This window comes from Bombus pyrosoma, linkage group LG11 (genome assembly GCF_014825855.1).
Source record: "Bombus pyrosoma isolate SC7728 linkage group LG11, ASM1482585v1, whole genome shotgun sequence".
Lineage (NCBI taxonomy): Eukaryota > Metazoa > Arthropoda > Insecta > Hymenoptera > Apidae > Bombus > Bombus pyrosoma.
In genome coordinates, this window is record NC_057780.1 from 10,161,115 (window position 1) to 10,184,292 (window position 23,178).

Below are 23,178 nucleotides of genomic sequence, written 5' to 3' on the forward strand. Positions count from 1 at the left end.
CCAATGTCCGGAAGCTGCATTACAAGAATGTCTACGGTTTCCGTTTCTATTGTTACCAACGTTTTATCGCGTCGAACCACTTCTACTGTCTTTTGGAAATGGCAATTGAATTATTTTCGCTTATATAGAAAAATTTCTGAAAATTTCTTTAGCTAAATTCGTCTATAATCTAAAGAATGAATTAAATCAGTAATTTTTAACTAATTCATATGCTGATTATATACATGTGATAGGGTTGAATTTGTCATAGTTTATCATAGTTGAATCTATTACAGTTTCGAGACTTAATTTCGGGATGTAACTAGTTAAAGTTCAGTTACTTTTGCCGAAACCTTATATGGTTATGCTAATTCTATATGACTATGCTAGTCTAATGATATAACCTAATTCTCATGATTATATCTGACTAATGCACAATAAACAAAAGAAACTCGTTTTTTAATAACAGCAATTAACTACTGATCACTTCCAATATAAAATAATCGGCAGATCTTCGAGAAACCCTAACCAATTCTGCCAAACAATTACCCCCATTCCAACCCCCGAAATAAATCATCCTTCAACCTCTTCAATCATTCAAACAAATCATCCGAATGCTCATCCAGCTTTCCGAACTACATATGTACTTTTCTTTCTAACTACCTATCGCGGTTCAGCCCCAACAAACAAAACAATCCAAACATTAAATAGCATCGAACAACTGAGTAGAAAGATGTTCATGATGACGTTTCACGTCGCTTGGCACCCTTTGCAGTGGCCTCCCCTTACAGGGTAGCCGATCCAGAGGATCTTTTGACGAGGACAGTCGACGCTGTTGTGGGCGCCGCTCTCGGCCACGCTGTCTCTCTCGGCCGCGATATTTACGGGGCGTCGAGGCGTGGGTAACGCTGTTTGCCGCAATTTCTTGTTTCCATTAGGTTGGCCGGCCTGCGGGCTAAATTCCACCCTCACAGGCCCACCTACCCTTCCTGCGGGCTGGGTTGCGCAACTTCGACGGCGGCGCGGGGCGAAACGACAGACGACCGATGGCGAAGGGGAGAGTGGAGGGAAAACGGGGGTGGCGGATCGGCCGACAAGCCTGGCAGGAGGGAAATGGTGCACACAGAGAGGCCTCGGCTTCCACTGTGCGCGATCAAATGACGCGCGCCAGCGCCCACAATAACGGCCTCTTCACGCTTCGCTCCGATCCTATTCCAATCCAGGCCCTCCAACCCCTTTCCATGGGAGACGATCGAGGATCAAGAATCGGACCTCTGGTAACATGACGCTGGTCCTCGTGGTCTCCGGACAATTTCATTCCTGATCTATCGTCTAGGTTCGATTCTTCGGAGGCGGTGACTTTGAATAAATTTTTAACTGGATCATCTTCGGTTATGGTAGTTTTGGTTATCAAAGAAAGATGGAGCCTTTTATAATTGATTGTTCTTGCGATCAGAAGGAAATTTGACTTTTGATCAGTACTTAAGATTAGATACTTTAAGGGTAGTGATTTTGGAAATATTTTCAACTGGTTCGTTTTCAGTCACTGTATTTTTCATTATTAGCAAAAGATAAAAGGTTGTTTTAGTGGTAACGAAAGGGTTTGACTCTTGATTAATTATTGGGGTTCGATTCTTAGAAGGCAGTAAGTTTCTGAATTTTCAACTGGATCATTTTAGCTTACAGTATTTTGGTCATTAAAGAAAGATAGGGCATTACGTAGTTGAATCTTGTGGTCACGGGAATGTTCGATTGCTTATCAAGTTTTAAGATTGATTTTCCAAAGTTGGTGACTATTAAAGTCTTAAAATGTTGACTTACGTAAGTGTAGTACTCAGCCCAGTCTTTATAAATCGTTAAACACAATTACACATTTCTCTCACGATATTTTCAATTTCACAAACGTTGTATCCGAACAACGGGTAACCAGCAACGACAGGAACGTGGTGCAACAACAGGATTCTATTAAACATTCGACGCAGGGAACAGCAAGGAGAAAGGAGCCGCGGAGAGAGGAATGGCGGATAAAGTGATTCGCGGCAATTAATTTGCCTGTAAATGATAGCGTTTTCATTTTCGCTGATGCCTTGCTGCCACGGCTCGGAGAATAATAATCTATCTTAAATAACCTGCGGGGTTCAAGCGTCGTTGAAGGAGTCTTCATCGTTCGAGCTTCGCTGCAAGATGCTCCAGCTGAAGTAAATGGCGAAAGCTAAAGTAATCTCGGCCAAGAATTCAATTACCGAAGAGTGTTGGGGGATGGTAAAGGATGGATCGAGATTTAAAAACAGAAATTATGCCCGTCGTCGATGATATTAGTTACACCAAGTCTTTTTTTTTTATCAAACGAATTTTCTCTTGGACTAGTTACCGAAGTATGAGCAAACGGCAATTTCAACATGCTTTCTGCATAATTCGATATTTGATTTAATAAATATAGTAATCACGTATTAGTTGTTCAGCGGGCTCACTGACTTAATGTCACATTAAATACATTAAAAATTAGAATACATTAAATTGCATTAATATAATTAAAAAGTAGAAAGAAGTCACGATGACATTATTATCGTTACATAAGAACGTTAAATGAAACACAAATAGAATTCCTTTCGTAGCAACGAAATTTCAGTTGGTGTCTGATTAAACGAACTCCTGTCGATTGAATCGATTTATCTGAATGTGAACTCTTATTATGTGAACTAACAGGTAGTGGACAATATTGGTAAACTATAATACGAACTCTAATTACACGATGTATTTGTCTTTCGGAAAGATTATATAAAAGGACTTCTACTGTATCATCAAATAATAGCAACTATTCATAAATGGAACAAACCACAACTAAGAATAAACCTCATTCAATTTTCTCTTCAACGTGCTATGCACATGCGAACTTTGACATTTGACCGACTTTACCATACAATGTCGTGCAGGCAACTACACACCATCCTCGTAAATGTAAAAGAATCAGATCAATAGGAATAATAAAACACACAGTGTACATGTGACATTCTCGTTCATTGTATAGAACATTGAAATACACTCGCAAATACGTATAATATATATACATATAATTCAACGGCGTCGCGTCGAAGGAATATGCATTAAGCATAAATATAGCAACAAGAATAGCATTACATCAATCGACGAGCCGAACGCGCTACACACGCTCTTGTAATGGGCTAAAAGCTTTACAAAGCGTACGAATAGATAGGTGAAGGAGGGGTGTGGAGAGGAGAGGGTAAGGTTTTGTCGGCGGCGGAGCTTCGCTTCGCGACAAATCCTTCCTTTGTTGGTTACGGGGAAATAGAAGAGCGGAGAGAAGAGAGAAGCGAACGTTGCATTATATTTTGCCTCCGCTGCATATCCATTGGTGCATGGATTCCTGAGCCTCTATCGGGGATGGTTGTCACCGTGAAAAATAATTTGCGCTCGCGTCGCGTCTCTGCGAGCACCGTTCTTTTTCTCTTCCATTCACCCTTCGTCGATTTCCTTCGTTCCACCGATCCACTGAAAATTTCTTCTTCTTTCTTCTATTTTACAGATTGTACACCATTCTTTTTTCTTCTTAGATAAAGAAGATAAGATTAATAAGATAAATAAACGTATTTTACAAAAATAAAAATCTAATAAAATGAATTTTTATAATAATAAAAATGCGTGTCTGTTGATGTTTTTTTTTAAGACAAACGCATCATTCTTTAATTATTTATTTGGTTATTTGAAATTTGACGAGTTTATAGAATACAGTGTTTCGTTATTATATATTACCAATGTGCAACACGTACAATAATTTTGGCCATTTGAAGAAATCGCCAGTGATATAGTTAGGAAGCTAGTATGTTGGTACCGTTTTACCCATTTGCATATCTATGATTGAATTATTTAAAGTGAATCGTCGGAGGAACGATAATGACTGGCGAGTCTAGGCGGTTTTACGTATTTATCAAGCGATTTATTCGCGTTATTGGTGCATTGCAGTCGATGTCAGGCGTCGTATGGATAAGTTGAAGACGTTATAACCTTTGAAATCGATTAGAACTACCGTCTAGAGCCACTAGAGGAATACCAGCTATTTTGAAACGAAACGAATATCGCACGAATACTCTCAATTTTATTCCATACCTAAACGAACCTTTTATCGATAATCAAATTTTCTCTATGAATTTTAATAAAAAAATTAAAAGAATCTTCAAATGAATTCCTTTAAATTCCTTACATTTCCAGTAAATTCTTTCAAATGAAACAGAGTGATGTAGTATCTTCTATATTCTCCATATAAGTACATGAAACCAAAAACCAAGATTTGCCAGCAGATAGAATTTTCTTTTGCTAAAATCGAATCTTCCTCTCAGCGGTTGATCCAATGGTCAAGGGATCCCAGAAATGGCGTGCAGAACAGTGGTCCAATTTTTACGCGATCGAAGGAAGGGATCGCCAAGTAGGACTTGAGATGTCATGATATGCCGTGTCTGCTGAGAACTGTTGAAAGGAAATAAAATCAATTCTATATGCCATAGTCAGAAATACTGTTGAGAAGTAAGGAAAACGAAAATAAAGTACAATATATCCTGTATAACGTGGATTTGTATAACGCTATAAAAGAACATTAACATTTTGACAGAGTTCTTTATAACAATACTTATCTTGTTTATGTGTGAGTAAACAAGCTAATAGTCATATGACATAAACTACGGAAAGTTTAAAAGGTGGAATTATTAACAGAGTATTAGGAGTCTTTCGTTTGTCTCCTGAGCGAAATTCAAAAACAAAAATTCGAGAACTATCACAGGATTGACAGAAATATGAAAGAACTATTGATGCAACGTTAAAAACCTTTGCGTTTGTTGAAACGGGAACTAGAACGAGAAGAAGAACGAGAATAGCTATAAAAATTCCAGGACTGCAACAGGGCTTAACAGTCAGTTGGAGGACCATTGAAACCGGAAGAACCACGCTTGACAATGTTACACAGGGTAGAAGAAGGTAGGAATGAGAAAATAGAGTAGAACGTGTAGAGAAAAAATGTACGTTCGCCTGCATCGGGGGCACTTTCGAAATATCAATTTGAAACAGCCACGGGTATAGGTATGCGTCATACTTTCCATCGACCATTATGGTCGGCTTTCCATTTTTATTTATATTTACCGCCGCGTGGCCTGCCAGCCCCTACCAGTCGCGATTTTATATCCGTCGTTCTCGGGTCAGCCGGTACGGCGTGGAAACGAGAGGGAAAGCCGGAATACTGTTGGAAACAGGCAGGGGTGAAAGGGGTGAGGAAAGGAGGGAATCATTGGCCGAAGCTTCCCACCCGATATTTTACGACATTTTGTTTCCAATCCGCGGTAGAAGGTGTCGGGGCATCACCGGCGTCGGGCCTTATGCGACTTTTATGGCGTTAAATCGTGATGAAGTATCCCCGGAATGGCCCCCTCTGCCAACCTTTTTTTTCTCTCCTCTCTTCCTTCCTTCGGCAGACCTACACGCGATTCTTTCTCGAAGCTTGAAGCATGGGACGCTCCGTCGGAAATGATCTTCCCCAGATTTACTCTCTTCCTTGGGTGTTATTATTATTGAATGTGCACTTTACTCTGTTCGAAGTCCACTTTTGGTATTTATTGAACGTCCATACTGAAATTAAAATCCTCCAAGTTAATCCTATTGCATTTTTTTGAGATCTTTTTCGACGTAATTGAATTTTTATCTTCTTAAACAATTTCTTAAACGATTTATAAACATGAAGCAGTCGTTGTTGATATGTGTGACTTCTTGTTTCAATCCTATGTTAAAAAATATTTCCTGAAATCTAATGAGACAACAGTTCTTACAGGTTCAAATAATTTCGTAATGATTTACCTAAATCAGATCTACCTAAATTTTTTTAAGTATTCTAATATTTATGAACAAAGATATATGTTCACTCGATAGTAGTGACACGATCATCGATCGACTTCCGGGTAACAGATTACCTTTTTAAAAGACAGCACTTGACCACAGGGTTCAGTTTATCTCCGTTCGTTTTGAACGGTTTCGCGGTCGCTTTTCGAACACGTCGCATCCCCCACGACTAGTAAAATACTAGCCAGGGCAACATTTCACGGACGGATCTTCATGACCCAGCCGCTACCGATAGGATCGTCGCATTTCCCGTGGACGCTCATATATAAGGCAAACTTATGCCGAACGTAAATTCCCTGGTATTGGCCACGGCTATCTTATCACGTGTGCGCTTTTCCAAGACGCCGATAGACCATGCCCAGACATTATGCGAAATTGAAAAACCGAAAGCGGCCAGTGGGCGCTGCTTGGACGGACTTCCGGTCGACACGAAGGCGGGTGACCGAGGGTCACACGATTCTTGCCGAAAAATCGATAAATCGTCGAAGGATGTTATCGGAGATCGTAATAGTAGCGTTATCAATATTTTAGAATTTAATTTCTTTTTGCAAGGAAATCGTAATCTTTGATATAAATTGGATTTTTTTTAACAATATCATTTTTAGCTAGTCATTTTATAAAAATTGAAATCACAGCCTTCTGTAATGTGATAACGATAAGAATGTGAAAAGTTTGCTTTCAACTATCATGCTATTAGAAACCAGTACTACAAATTCCAATCTTCTTAAATTAAGTCAAATTAATTTAATTTCTTAGATTACAAAAGCTAATGTTGGTGATATGATCAATTTTATCAGTATTATGAAAAATGATTCACGTCATAATTTATTACCAAATAAAAATTAGATGGTTTTACAAAGCAATCTTTATCAAAGTTTCATAACTTCATGATTCAATTAAACATAGTTCCATGTTCAGAAATTAAACAAAATTAGAAAATGCTACAATATTCATTGGTCTTTCGGGAAAGAGATAGACATGGACGATGGTCATTTTTGTTACGAGCCTTTCTAATTTATTGCCGATATATCGAAATGCTTATTAAACTTTTGTCCAGTTCTCCGTTCATTTTCTCTGGCAAAGTTTCAGGCGCAATAGCAGAAGAAGGCAACGCGATTGTTGACGTACCCGAAGTCGACATACCTCGACATTAAACCGCGAAGCGGGTGGGGATCCCGAAAACCCTTGGATTGTCTGCGCCATGGCCTGAAATAACAATAACGCTATTCAGCGTGGTGGCATTTGACAGTGGGGTCGGAAACAATGAAACAATCAACCCCGTACTACCTCTCTGCGGGGCTTTCGTGGCGGCGAGAAGAGGCCGGAAGTCAACAGTGCCGGACAATACCGGGCGGCGTCTGACTACCGTCCCTAATTAACCAAGTTCCCAACTTGGGCCGGACTTGACGACCCTTGATGCATAATTATAGCCGCTGCTTGGGAGAATATCGTTTCTACGGCGATTCTTGGCCACGTTTGTCTCCCTTACGACCGATCAACGTCCCTGTTACCTAGTTTCCAGGCGAATATTCGCACGACCCACTTTGCCAATTGATCCTCTGTCGAAGACATCGTGTATTCTTGCTCTGAATTCATTCTTCGACTTCGATATTTTACGTGTAATATTTGTAAAATTGATTCTTGTTGGATTTTATCATTTATTAATAAGTAATTTTGTTTTACGACGGTAAATGCGAGTTATATAATTGAAATAAGATATATAGCAATGAAAATTTTGGAGTTATGAACATTGGAAATTAAAGAACAAGGAATACATGATACAGATGATAAAGTTTATTTGATGTACTCTGATTGTTCTTTAATTATGTTCATAAAAATATTTGCAATTTATAAATTTCACCTCTATTCTCATAAAAAACGGATAATCTTTAAATAATATAAAGAATTAAAATAGATTAAGAATATAATATAAAAATACTTTGCCTAAAAGAACCGCGACTAAGTTCAGAGCTTCGAGTCATCTTTTATGTTAACCCACTATCAGAATTCACAGGATTATCGTCGCCCCATAAAAAGGGAGAACAGGATGAGGTTGGAACGAAGAAAAAGATGCGACCCTGACGCTATTAACAAACTTCTCACCGCTACCCCTGCATCCATTGCTTTACCACGTTGCATCCCTTTCTCTCTCTTTCTCCTCCTCTGTTTCGCTGCATTTTATTATTCGCATAATCGGATCTGGGACGGCGATAGCGCCGGTGATTTCGGGTTTGTCTACGGTAACGCAGTTGTCGGCCCGACAATGCCACCCCTGAATGCCTCATTGTCTGCCAGGACCGACGCCCACTCAAAACTTCCACTCGCGCCATCGCCGCCCGTCATTTTCCGCAATCAAACGATTCGTGCGATGCGCTCGAGCTCCCACTCACGCGGTGCTTACAAAAGCGCTTATATAATTTGCAATTAAAATGTCTATCGAGTCGCGTGTCGTCTCCGTCGTATTCTTTAATTTGTTTTCTTCGCGTTCAAATGTCGTCCGAATTTTTTGGAGCTAAGGGAGTCTTGGAGAAAGGTGTGGTATTACGGAGTATTTACGGGTATTACTTTACACACTGAAGGATGAAAGTTAAACATTTCTATTTTCTCTTATAGACAGTGAGCTCGTTGTCCTTTCCGTTGACAATTGGTTATGGCAGGTATAAAGTAAGCCAAATTTATGAGAGAACGATGGTGTCCATGCATTTATGGGTTTAAAGGTAAAATATCCAAAGTATACTTTACAATATTTAATGGGATAAAGCAAATCTCTATTTGCTTCTTTTCCTGCTATTATTTCTTTAATTATATTCGTAAAAATATTTGCATAAATAACTGTCCGTAGTTTATTTATGAATCTGTTAGAAGTTGCTTGGATATTTTAATCTCCTCCTTCAGCGTGGATCTTCATTTGTCTAAAGACTTTGTAATAGCATCATGTGTGGAGTAAGAAGTTTGTGAACTTTTAATAAAATTAATGTTAACTTTTATTAAGATCAAAATATAATTTACATATAAACAAGAAAATTAAAATCCGTTACTTTCATAAATTTAGCAGTTCTCATTTTGAAACAGCTCTTTATTAACATATGTTTTTCATTTTCCACTTTGTTGTAATTATTTTTATATAGTATATTTAAGTACACGTTAGAAACTGGATATTAACACTAGTATTAAAGCTTATTCAGTATAACACACTTCCTACCTAATCTCTTACCTCTTTTCATCATTAAAACAACCATTTCATCTCTAATTTTTTCCCATTTTACAAAAGTGGTCGAAGAACGTAAAATCGACTTCCTTGGAAAAATCTATCGCGGTCTGGTGTTTCTCTGCTAGAAACTAGAGGAGGACGTCTTCTCCGGTAGGAGAAGTTTTCCACGGCGGCGTGCAAAGGGGTGAAAAGGGGGAAAGGGTGGATTGGGGCGTCGACTACTGGCTGGCCAAAGGAGTCTAGGCGCCTCTCCATTAGTATGCGCGGAAGTGCTGCTCGCTCGATTGTGGGAGGTATTGTCGGGGAAGAATGTCCTCGTTGCCGAGGCTCTGTACCGGCAGAGGCTGCCTTTGCCGTAAGGAGGCACGAATCCAAGTCAAATGTAATCACTTTCGAATCGGAACACCCACCGTGCATTTCGAGTCTACGTCGGTTCTTCGGGCTTCCGGTCGTTCCTCGTGCCCTCCTTCAGATTTTAAACGTCCACATTTTCGATCGAACTACTTCTATTCGTGTTCGTGTCCTTTAGAAACTACAAAGTCATGAATTTCTCTAAGAATTATTTAGATAACGGAGAAATGATACTAACTATTGATGAATTGAGAATACATATGTTGATTACTTGGTAAGGTATTGTGATATCAGAACTTGTAAGTTACAGCTATAAAGAAACACACGTTTAAAGTATAATCATGTTATAGTTATTGAAATATAATTTGAGATATGTATTGTATAATATACTATAACTATAACTTATAAGCTCAGGTTTTAATTTATCATTGTAGTGTCTCAAATGTCTATTCTCCAAAGAATTGTAATACGTTTTCATTTCATTGTAATTAAAGATCATTCTTTCATTAGTTCGTACTAATTCCTACAAAAAATTCACAATTTTATAAATCTTCGAAAATACGGACACAAGAAGAGTACGATTACAGTCCTATAGTTATATTGACTAAAGTGATCAAAACGAAGATTAATAGAATACTTCGCGTTATGTGTTGCTTCAGATCAAAATGACGATTAATTATACACTAAGCAGCAATTAAAAAATAATTTCAAGACTTGAACATTTTCAACATATAATTATCGCGAATAATTTCATGTATTACATAAGCGAAAACCGACATAGAAAACAATATGCTCGTAGGTTTCACAGAATTCTATTCACAATAAGAAAGTGGAAAGAATCGCTTTGCTCGCTTCATGGTCGTACGAAGAATTATGGAATCGTGGTTGAATTCGTTGGCGCGAACGGAGACGTCTCTGGCTCTCCATTCTGCTGTTATCTCGCCACGAAGAAAGCGTGATTGCCTTTATGGGGGAAGAAAAGGTCCTTCGCGGTGGCGATAATGTCCTCGCGGCGACGACGGAGGCGTCGCTATCAGAAATAAAACACGACGCAACGGAGGGGAGGATCGAGGGTCGAAGGGGAGGCGTGAAAGTTCCTCCTTCTCGCCCTTTAGATTTTCCCCTACGACGATTCCTCCTTCACATAACCTCCGATTAGTTCTACAAATACGTGGGAGATACGTGTCGATGGTTTCTTGATCGATCCTGGTTACTTTTCACCTTCTGTGTCAAGGACCAGTTCTCAAGCACACACGTAACCATCTGTAATATTTTGGTGAAATGTGGTGATCATGAAACGTGTTGTTAATTAACAAATATGAAATAAGAAGTATGCTGTTCATTGAATAGGTATTTTAAGACTTTAAAATGTAGCAGAAGTTTAATTATTGGAATATTGATTAACGAAACGCATAATTATAGGGATATTAGTTAATGAAAAACTTAAGGATGGTTTCTTGTAAGAAACATCGTGAAACAAGAACAAAATCGAAAAAAATAGTTACATTTTTATTTACAAGCTTTTGTTTCTATCTAATATTAATTTTTATAAAGTAACTGGAAATAATTGGTGGTAAAATATTCAATTACCTTGAGCAACGTGTCATGATTACTTCGAATAATCAAAGTTCTATTGCATTAGAAATTTGAGTATTCCATAAAATGATAGTGTAGGAAAAGTTAAATTAATTTCTTGTATTATAAAAATGCTTAAAGGAAACATGCAAAACATGATGTTACCGCTATCAAAGAACCTTTTACGAAATTAGGATATAGCATAGGCAAGTCAAATGCTTCGGTTAAGATCCAATTTATTTACAAACGTCGCGTTATGTTACAGCAAATAATTAACAATGATTACGTGCATATTGCCTGGGGCGTTAACGCAGCCATTTTTTGTGATTAATGGAAAACCCCTACATGATCCTCTATATTTCTCGTCTTTTCTCTCGTTTAACGTTGAAAATGAACGGTAGCCGAGGAACTTATGTAAATATCGAGAAGATATGTTTCTATTTGTTTACAATACGCTTTACATTATAGGTACTCTTTTTTTTGTATCGTCGATTCTCTATGATCGTTACGATTTTCTTTTTTCTTCTTTTTTTTTGTTAACTGTATACAATTTCTAGATGTGGGGGGAAGTGTGCGTGGGAATTAGTTTCCATTCTGGTCGGTAGTGAGGCTCGATCGTCATGGTCGAAATTTTTCACCGAAAAATACGTGTCTCGCGCGGCAAAACAAGCGTATAAAATTTTGAATATACGGGTGCGCGTCGATCGCCAAAAATCAGCTGCAATAAAACTGCGTGAACAGGGGGAAGAGGTCAAAGGGGACCAGCAACGAATTGAGCAATTCGCGGATAGAATGGCACGTCTGCAAACAATTTGCTCGAATTGAACGTTTTATTATTACTGGCCAATTGTTTAAAGCTTCACAGTAATAAATTACAGCTTCGTATATTTCTATGCCATTCGAAAAAGAATGTTCGACACTTTTGCGTCCTGCTTTTATGTAGTTTCTTTTCAGTAGGATTATGAGAGAGATATGATAAACGATACTAGATTACGTATGAACTTCGTTCTTTAAACAAGTTTTTTTTTAGTACTTTTTTAGCTTCGAAACTTTCTATAGTATAAAATTAATTGATAAATACTAAATTGCTAGTTGTACAGTTTGTATGCTGCACATTACTGGACTGCGAATTTTTATGCACACAATTTAAAAAATAGAAGATTTTCCTTTAAGGTAGTATAATGAGTACTTTGGATATTTTATGTATCTTTTTATATTATGTGTATTCTACATATATATGCATAAATATCCATAGTCTATTTATTATAAACTCTTTCGTCAATATTTTCTAACTGAAAAACAAAACAACAATAGAACCACGAATAACATAAGAAATACAACAGTAATAACCAGGATCCTCTCGCACAATAAATATTAGTAAATCAACAAGTTATAAGTTATGAGTCAATAATTTCCTTTCTAAAATTTTACATTAAATAGAACAATTAGATAACGTATACTTTCTCAAATTCCATTTGCTTTATTAACAACCGTGTTAGTATTGCACAGGAAAATATATTGACATCGACATCTTGTGATTTATAAAATTTCGCTAATAATATCAATTTAATTGTGCAAGAGGATCTCAAAAGGATCACAAGATTTCAAAATCTTTATGAAAGCTAAAAAAAAAGACGTAGAAATAAATTCATTTCGTCGATTCACTTACCAATCTCTCCCTCACAATCACCACCAACCGGCGATCTAGCAATTACAAGGTTGCTAAAAAAGGAAATTAACAAATAACAGAAACAGAAAAGGAAAATGAGAAAGACACAGGGAAAATATCAGGGAGTTGCAGTATCAATGCGCGACGCAATAAAATCATCTCGTGAGGAGACGGGAGGGGGTGGTATAACGCGTATACAGGTCCACTGTGTCGCATCTACGTTAGCATTCAGAATGTTTGGCTTATTTCGCATGGCCGCGCCCTAAAGAAGAGATTTGCCTCTGCTCGAAGAGGGTTTTATTTTTTTCCTACCTCTCTTCGCTCGTATGGGGGCTCTTTTCTGTCCTCCCGTGGCGCTTTGGGCTCGCGTGTGCGGTAATATGTGCCACCGAGAGGGTTGGTTATCTCATCAAAATTGGACTCTTCTCTGGCATCCCTGTACACGCTTTGCCAGAAAGGACCCTTTCGCTTCTCACTTTGTGGGATTTTGGCCGTGGCGAGTTATCGATTCGGCTTTGGTATCCACCGTCGAGTCGCATAACGAATTCTCGTCGAAAAGTTCGACTCGTTCCGTCTCCCTAGCGAAAAAACTGCAACCCCCAAGAGTAAGATCACTCGTAGGCATTGTGGAACATCACTGGGATGATGCGATATTTCTCGAGGTCTCCAACCAGGTTTTAGGATTTCCTCTCAACGAGATATCATATATACAATCGTAAAAAACAGGTTAAGTAGGCTGTTGGAATTATCACACAACGCAACAGGTTACGAACGATCGACGACCTTCGTGGCTCATCTTTCATACCTTTTTCTATACAGCCCTCCTTCGTCAAAATATCCTATCTAGCATTTTTGAAGATATGCAGCGGATACGGAAGGTATTTACATGTCATCGTATTTATTATAGCATTTACATAACAATTAATTAGGTTCAAATATGAACCCAATTAGTATTTCTATATGTTTTTATCTTTTAACAATATGTTATATTACACATGCTCTTACGAAATAGTGACTAAGTATTTTCGATTGAACAAAGAAAACTAAAGATAGAACAAAGTACACCATTCAACTTCAGTTTTCTTCAATTTCAAGGTGGTAAGATAAGACATTTTAACTAAGGAGGAGAGTATAAGATTCTATAAATGTAAATCTCCGATTCGTAAAAGAGTCACTTTTCCAATGAAAAGTCCCGTTTACATCATATACACGATTGATAACTTCCTTTCGTCATCGTTTACATAACAGATTATGGACCTTCAAGTAATTTTCAATCGAATCATTTTAGAAGCCATTCATCTCCCTGAGCATCAATGATCACTGTACATTTCCAATATGAATGCCTCTCGACCTGGCCATCACGGAGTTTCTCTGTTCTTCTTGTAATTGAACCTCGTCGTCCTTCGGTGGTGCGTTTAAATTCGTCACCGTGGTCTGAGGAATGGGCGACAACATCGGTGGTACCCTCCACCAGTCAGTACTTGGCCATCCAGGTGGTACCAGGTTCCCCCGGAAGTTTAGGTCCGGGAGAACCGGAAGCGGCCTTCATATGACGTGGCCGCGATGACTTCCCAAATTTGAACTGGACGACGTCAGATTTTGAACCGAAAACGCGCTCTCCACCTTTGTCGTCGCGGTCGACGTCGTCGTTGGAATACTATTAACAGCTTTCTCTGTCTGATCGGTAGGTGACGAAGAAGAAGACGAAGAAAATCTATCTTGAGACCTGTCTTCCTGGTGCCTGTCGACCGAAGACAAGTACGTATCTTCTTCAAGTTTTCTATATCGAGGTTCTTCCCTGCTAGAGTCTCTGTCTGAAGGAAATCCATCCTCTTCTGGCTTACCTGGACTAGGAAAGGGTCTTTCTTCTAATTTGGTGGGCAAGTACGGCCTCTTTGGATCTTTAGGTGGACTTGGACAGCCACAATTGGGTTGGAGACAGGTCGCCGTTGATAATCCCGGCCAGGACATGGTTTGATGGCTCGAATAAAAGGTGCTGCCTCCATAGAGTGCTTGAAGCGCCAAATCTGCTGCCAATTTGCCACCGTTGAACTCTTCTCCAAGTTTGTGTTGTATAGGATATAGGGGGTATGGAAATGGCGGGAAGAAACGGGGAATCTTGAGATCCTCGTGGCTCATCAACGTGTGGTGCGATGGTGGTGCCAAAGGTGGTAAGAGGCTTCTCGATATATTGCCTAAGGTCTCACCCGAGGACATCAGGGGTGATATCGAGAAACCGAATTTGTTCTCTTTCTTTACTAAAGATTTTGGCTTCCTGCGCGGCCGGTACTTGTAGTCTGGGTGCTCTTTCATGTGGAGGGCTCTGCAAGGAAAATGTTTTTCTGTGTTACCATATTAAACGTTTGATAGAAGATTGTAATTAAAACGAAGTTTCAATAGAATATTATAATTAAATACAGAATAAAGCGGTACGCAATATCCACGATATATTTGAAGAGTGTATATTTCTTTATTGAGGTGACAATGTATTTTTTTTTTAACGAATGATAGATTTAATGTTTGATTAAGGAACATTAATATAAGATCTAAGTCAACTTACACAACAATTTACTAATTAATGATAAATAATAATTATTTAACTTAGTATTTATTGATAATTTGCTATGATTTATTAACGACGATTAATACGAGAAGAATGAAACGTTCATTTAATTTTTTCGTTACATGAAATTTTAAGATATTTGTAGCTATCGTAAATCTACCGCTAAACCTGATATCGCTAGGTTGTAAGGGAGGCTTGTGTTCGAGCGTTTCAGGGGTGGCCTAATTGAATAGTTTTGTTACGGCGAACGCGATAGTTCTTTGAAGGGTCGAAGGCATAATCTCTGGCACGGCTGGTTGAACGAAAACGCTTGCAAGATTCTAGGACTTTTCACGAATCTTTCATAACGAAGAAACGCATTTAGAACGCAACAGAAATATCCGATTAAATAACGTAGATTTAAATAATCCAAGTCGATATTAATTTGAGCAAAAGCACTTTCGACAAGTATTTTTCTAATATATATTTAGAAATATATAAATAATATAAGTAAATGCATCATATCTCGATAAAATACAGATTATTTTCCAAGTTTACCAAGAAAAATCATTCTTTGCACAGTTTTAAACAATGATGTCGCCCTCTATCAATCTTCGATAATCCAAGGTGTCGCGTTATCGCTGGAAGAATCGCGCGAGACGAGATGAGACACTGAAGAATTCGGTAAACTTTGCTCTCGACACCGTTATCCGTACAAAGGAACGTATTATCGTGGTACTAGAACACGATACGGGACACCATGGGTATTTGCAGCTAATATCTTGTACACACACCCCGGCTGAAGGCGCAGTCGACGCCACGTTTGTGTCGACAGGCTGGTAAAAGTGAGGGGAGGAAGGGAAGAGTCAGAACCCCGTGGTATCTCCGTCACATAATACTCCATTATGTACCCAAGAGGCGCACAAACGCAGTCCTTATTTATGCTTCGCCTCTCGGAGATAAAAGAAAGCGAGCAAGATAGGTGTTTCACGGGCGGGAACTCTTTTTTACGTGCCTAGAGTTTCGCGTTGGGGAATCCTGCCGGAAAACGCGCGCACAATCACAACCACTCGAATTACTTCGACCATCTCGCCAGGGGTTTTTAGTACTTTTCAGCATCGATATGTTCTATTTTCTATACAGTGTCTGGCGAAAATATTTGAACATATATAGACACTTTTTAAGAATATATTGTATGTGTGTTATATAAAATATTTTGAAATATCATGATCGCCGTGATGAGATACGACTATCATGGTAAAATTTGAAAGGAATCTAGGAACGCAGATATATGCATCAGTTACATGGATTTACTGTAAATATGAGCTTGGTAAAAAATTAATTCCATATCATTTATATATTATGTAAAATATTTCTTTCAAATTTACGAATATATAAATCTGTAGTTACTGTACTACGTGATGAATTTATCAGGACATTTTACACAATTTCGACATCGATCTCTCGTAGCATTCATTGACTAAATAGACAAATAAAATTATTATGAAATGAAATGAAATTTTTAACTTTCCAATTCAATGATATATTAATACAATACTGGAAATAGATCCAAATCCATCTTACTTTTGCAAGACAAGTATCGTCATATTTCAATATTTTCTATATTTCGAGTGTATCATCGATTCTCGGGTACGAATGATAGGAATAACGAGGGAAGTCAGGCTGCACATTGGCAAAACCGATGGTTCGTATCGGCGTGGTCGAAAACGAACCACGAGGTGTATAACGGTGGAGAATTTTCCAACTCGCGAACGAAATCCGAAATTTCGGTTCCTCGCGGCGAGAGTGACGCAGCGGAATAATAATTCCGGGACAATGTGTCCCGGCAGATAGCACAAAGCGTAAATCAGCATAAACATCGGTAAAGCCCCGCCGACAATAATTCAGCATAAATGCATAAACATCGGGCGTAATCTTTACAATTCGCTTGGAGCCCTCTACCACCACCATCACACAGGGAAAATAGCACACTGCCAGAGCTAGCAGGGAGTGGGTGTGACCACACACCACTTCCAACCGTGCGATAAACAACGCGTTATATCATATCGGTGGACATAAGCCGCGCGGTAGTTGCGCTCGCGGCTGCCGCAACAAGAAACAATAACAATTAGTCACGATTGTCCTCTGGTGGCCTAGCGAATGTCGTTAGTGTAACGATTCGTCATAAATGTCATTGTGCTGCCAACGATCGACGGACTTTCTCGATGTCCCCGTGACGGTCTTTCCGCGACCCGTGTAACCGAATATCGGTCGTCGATGTGACCGATTATTGTTGGATAAATTGGTCCATATTATATACCTTTCGATAATTATTGTAATATGTAAAAAGTTGTTTGGTCTTGTTTTCCATATCTCTCGGTTACGACTATCCTAAGGGGGGATGGTTTTGATTATGATAGCGACAGTGAGGCGAATCAGGAAGGTTGAGTTTATTCACACTGATCTTTTCGTATATGGAAAACTAAATATGTAAAAGTATACTAAATATTCAAGCTGAAGTATCCATTATTATATTTGCATGGTAAAAGAAACATTTCATATCTTGAATTGGGTTCAACAATATAGCTCCTTTGTAAAAAATTGGAAATTGGTTTCTCGTATTCTTCTTCTTTAGTCTCCATTCTACCTACATTTACCTGTAAACATCAGTCTTTATAATTAATTCTAACAACGTCCGCAGAAAACCCACCAACCACATAAAAAATCTTCAAAATCTCGCTGCCTATCGCCTATCCCCTAACCTTCCTCATTTCATCTTACACCGTTGATCGACGCAACTGACTCTAACTCGCCAATTCTTTACCGCCGTTTTGATGCAGCGTTTTCACTCTCGTCGCTTTCCTTCTCGGTTTCCTCGATGCGCGACCGAGAACGGGGTAGACAGAGCGTCTGTAGAAGCTGGGAGAAAAGAGGGTTGAGGAGGAGGGTATCGTAGGACAGGCAGCAGCAGTGGCAGCACGGCACAGCCAACGAACAGCAAGCGAGGGGGTGAGACCAGGGGCGGCGGAGAGGGTAGGGGCCGGCAGAGGAGCCGCGCAAATCCTTTTAAATCCACACAATTGCGACAATGGGGCTTTATTTGTTATCTCGGGGGCCACATTGTGAGTCGCCGTGAACGAACGGACAGATTACGTCGGGCCAGTGACGGCTTGGCTCCAGGGGAACCCGTTCCTACCAGGAACCTGGCTCCAGGAGAACGACTTTTATCGGGCCCTCTCCTCTTTATTTTACGACCGTTCCTCCCTCTCTTGGCAACCCTCCCCCGCGGGCCAACCCCTCTCGTTTTTGCACACTACCGTTACCAGAATCGTCAGCGACGCCGTCATCCGCCAGAAAAGCGGATTCGCCGTCACACGTCTCTGCTCGAAATTTTCCTCCTCTGACTCTCTGTACCTTTACCTGAGAAACGTTTTCGCGGGCAGAATGAATATTGAGGCTCCCTCAAGTCGATTTTACAGACTTCCAGTGGGAATGGTTGTTAGTTTGTTTCAGTGGAGTTGTTTCTTTGAGATGGGATTTGGTGGAAGAATATATGGTAATCTCTACTTATGATCTAAGTAGTAGTATTACAAAATTGGTAAGTAAAAAATATAGATTATAGGCTTTCATTGTATAAGTGGTTTTCGTGTTGAACAGAACGATCAAAATTAATTTGTTTCGTTATCAAACTTGTGAGATGGCTTGTAAAATTTCGCTAATAATACCAATTCAACCGTTGCAGAAGGGCCATGTTTATCCCCAAATTTTTGTTTCTCAATCTCATTCTCATCTCAACAATCAAAAGAACTTTTAACCATTAAATACTATCATGAGTGAAACTTCATGACAATATACTTTTTTTTTAATTAGGAAACTGATAAAGGTAAACAATTGGAATTAAATATTTTGTTATTATTGAACACTAGATGGAGAGTAAAAGAACCCATCATAAACATCAAGCGTTAATGTTTTAACGCTCCTGAAAAACATATACTTCAATAATAATTCTATCACATTTTTTTAAACTCGAGGAATTTTTCAATGATAGGAAAATAGGATTGCGTTGAAAATAAATAAAAAGACATAGCATGTTTAGTAACAAATACTGGTTAATGAATATATAGGTTTTGTTTTTATGTTTTATGTTTTAGGATCATATTATGTGAAATAGAATTTTTTTGAATTATATATAATACATATAGTTTTCAGTTTGAAAATTTTACGTGCACATCTCTTTGAAAACTCGAGCGGATTGTTTGCGAATAAAAGATGATTGCAAAACAATGAAGACACATTTGTCCACTTTTGAAAAAAATTTCAGTAGCGTCTGTTAGGCGGGACAATATTTTTCATTCGGCAATTGAAAAGGGCAATATTCGATACCGTGAAAAAAGGAATCGAATCACAACTGACACGGACTGTGCGTCAGTGCGAAACTTCATAATTCCTTTTGTTGGACTCGATCATGGTCATCGACAGAAAAGCGGATTCCATGTTACATTCCGTTGATAGAATTCACTACCGAGTCGATTGATTCTTCTTTCTTCTACCCTTTCTATATATTTTTTATTTTTCTTTCTTTTCAAAACCGATCTAGCCCGAATGAAAAAAAGAGGGGAAAGTGAATACTTGGCAATTGAAAGTGAATCGACAATTTAGGAAGAACCGACTTTATTATTCTATTATTTATTTTACGAGCATCATCGCCGCGCCGGTTATATTCAACCCCAGCCGCCTCCTATCAATTCGCTGTCCCGGCAATTTTTGCTTTGAAAAACCCTGACAGACCTCGATTCTGCCATCGACAGTTCGCGCATCGTACTTTTAAATTAATCTCCCTTTCGTCGTGTTCTCTCGATCTCCGCTGTATTTATTGTCTTATTGTGCTTTGTCTGAGTTCCTTCATTTCCTTTTCTTTTTATTTACAGCATTCGTTAACGTTAGAAATGCATATCAAGTGCCCAAAAGAATTTCTCCTTCGAAGAACGATTACTTCATGCTTTTTTTAAAAACAGTAGTAACCGAAAGAAAGTAGGGAAAGTTAAAATTTAACGTAACACATTCGAAACGCACAAAATAGTATCCAATATTTCCTTAAGGGGTTGAATAAGTTATAGCTGATTATATAGAATATTATGTTTAAAGTAGCAATCATTCCCCCATTAATTCCCCTCGATAGCGTGAAGAATGAAACAGAAATGATAAAAATGTCGTTCGATCGTGAAATCTCTCCGACCTGTTCATCGTACGGCGAGCTAAATAAACTCATAACAATGATTAAATATTCAGGGTCGGTAATAAAGAGGCCGTCCCCTCCACCTCCATAAATACCACTTCGTTCACCCTATTCCACCCCTTGGCTTAGCGCAGCACGCCCTTAGCTTTAGCAACAATGTACCGTATTATGAACTACGAGATCCCCCTTCCTCGTTTTTCATCCTCTTCACAGTTATTGCAGATACGCTTCGATGCGATAATTTTGTTCGGCCACTCGTGACTAAAGAGCAATTAGCACGCAAAAGAAAAATCTTCGATATTGATTGAAGGCGATACGAAACGAACTTTCTATTTCATATTCTTTCAAAAAGACATTTTGGTTCACAAACCACAAAAATTGGTGTTTATAGAAACTGATCGATATTTTCTTAAATACTTTTAGAGAACCAAATTTAACGGAAATAAAATCGGAAGATTTTTACAATTCTTATTTTATTAAGAAAAAATTGTTGTATTTTAATGATAAATTTTATAACATTTATGATGCGTATTATAATCTAGTAGATTTTGTAAATTTGGTAAATAAAATAGTTCGAATAATACATAGAAAAATTATAATGTTTGGTCTTTTTATACAAAATTTCGTAATATTTATCAGGGAATGATACAATGTACGCATTTTTGTGAACTTGTGTAAAAAATTTGTGCAAAGTGATAGCGAATTATGTAGATGTTTAAATTATCGATAATGAGCAAGGATTGATTCGGAAAATATACACGTTGACTCAGATGCGTGACCCCACGTGGAAATTTGAAGTTGCACATGTGGCAAGAATGTGTGTTGTGCGTGTCGAGTCTTCAGAAGCGTGTAAAAAGTAGCGAACATCACGCGACGGCTACTTTTGTATTTTCCCAATCTCTACATTATTTTATTAAGCATTAATTTTATTATCATGTAAAAAACATATCGGATTCTTATTTCAAGATTCCATTATACATTTATAATGCACAGCATGGTAGAGTAAATTTTGTATTTTAATAAATAAATAAAATAATATTTGATCAATTTTCTGATTTCCTTTCAGGATCTCGAAATTTATCAGTAGAAACTGATACAGACGTTACCTTTTTGTGGAATATTTAATAAAATTTCGATACTCACCTTAATCTTTTAGCTTCGTCGATGAAAGGTCGCTTTTCACTTTCGCTGAGCAGTTTCCATTCGGCGCCAAGCCTCTTCGATATCTCAGAATTGTGCATCTTCGGATTTTCCTGGGCCATTTTCCGTCGCTGTCCCCGTGACCATACCATAAACGCGTTCATTGGACGTTTGATATGCTCGTTGTGAAGCGTTTTCGATGACATCTCGACCGTTATTCTGATCTACGATCTACAATTATTCTCGATCAATTCCTTCTACAAATTCAATTCCTATCTTCTATCATTCTTTCACATCTCTCTGTCGATAAACAATTTCTTTCTTCACTATTCCTGTCCTTCATCATTACTCAATGAGTATCGATCTTGACAAATATTGTACACTGCACCTTTCTACAACTTTCGATCACGTGGTCGTCAAAGCCAACAATTTCCACATGCTCAACGACGACTCGATTTCAGTCTTCAAACCACAATTCCAATCAAAATTCTCGCAACAAAACTCTGCTGTCTCAAACTGTCATCAACTTTCTCTTTCAATCTTCTTATGAATCTTCGAACCAGAATCTTTCTCTTTTTACACTCACCCCCTCTAACCGGATTTCAAAATTCACACGCAATATGTTCTTCGAATCTGATCGTCGTTCCAGCAGTCACTCACAGAGAGATTCATTCTTCAATGTTATACGGATATGTCTCGTTAAGGCCAGCTCCTTGAATCCTCTCCATTCGATCTATCCTTGTTCGATTCAATTAAACTGGTTTCTTCTCGATTGCTCATAAGGAGAGAAACAGCGCACCGACACCAAGTTAACCGTAGAGAAGCTATGTGATTGATACCGTGACGAGGACTGGTAAGAATCCGTCAGGACCTCTCTGACATCGAGTCTGGGATGAGCCAGGGAGGAATCAGGACCGAGTGGAGTAGCTGGAGTCCCGTGGGACGCGGAGGAGACAAGGATCGGCCAACCAGGGATGTTTCTACTCTCCCACCATGGTCCACGGCTAATGGACAAGCACGATTGGCTCCTTCGTCGACATGGCGGACGGAGGATACAGGCGCGTTCAACAGGTGGAGGTGTGCTTCTTCTCTCTTCGTTTTTTAGCTACGCTTCCTCGTTGTACACGTTGCCAGCCAGCCAGCCAGCCAGCCAGCCGGGCCATGATTCTCGCTGTGTGTCTGTCACGCAGATTATCGTACTACCGCTTTTCTGACCTCTTTGGTCGACGTCGATGGTCAGCTTGCATCCGGTCGACATCGACGCTTTTAAATAATCGCAAGCTGAATTGATTTTTACGGTCGCAAGTAGAACAAGACCGTCACGAGTCAGGCGTAATGCGTTACGCACATCTCTGGCGATGAGATTCGTGTCTGAAGGATCTAAGGAGGATTAGGACTAGTAATGAATAAAATAATGAATGAATCTTTTATAGATTCGATACTTTGCTATATATTATTTGGCATTTCATTTTATAGACATTAATATTTTATCTTATTTGGTATGCTATTGTTTTAATATTTATACTTTCTACTATGTGAAGAGTTGTTATATATATGCATATTAAATAGTGACTGAA

At 38.7% G+C, this 23,178-nt stretch overlaps 1 protein-coding gene across 1 annotated transcript; it reads right to left on the minus strand.

Moving 5' to 3' along the window:
• Window positions 1–11,274: 11,274 nt before the first annotated feature.
• LOC122572479 (transcription factor Sox-21-B-like) lies at window positions 11,275–22,563 on the minus strand. The gene is made up of 2 exons (XM_043737453.1): window positions 21,605–22,563; window positions 11,275–15,006 (listed from the first exon to the last, which is right to left on the minus strand). Exons 1-2 carry the CDS (start codon window positions 21,805–21,807, stop codon window positions 14,229–14,231), a joined length of 981 nt encoding a protein of 326 aa, XP_043593388.1. The 5' UTR covers window positions 21,808–22,563; the 3' UTR covers window positions 11,275–14,228.
• Between the last annotated feature and the right edge of the window lie 615 nt (window positions 22,564–23,178).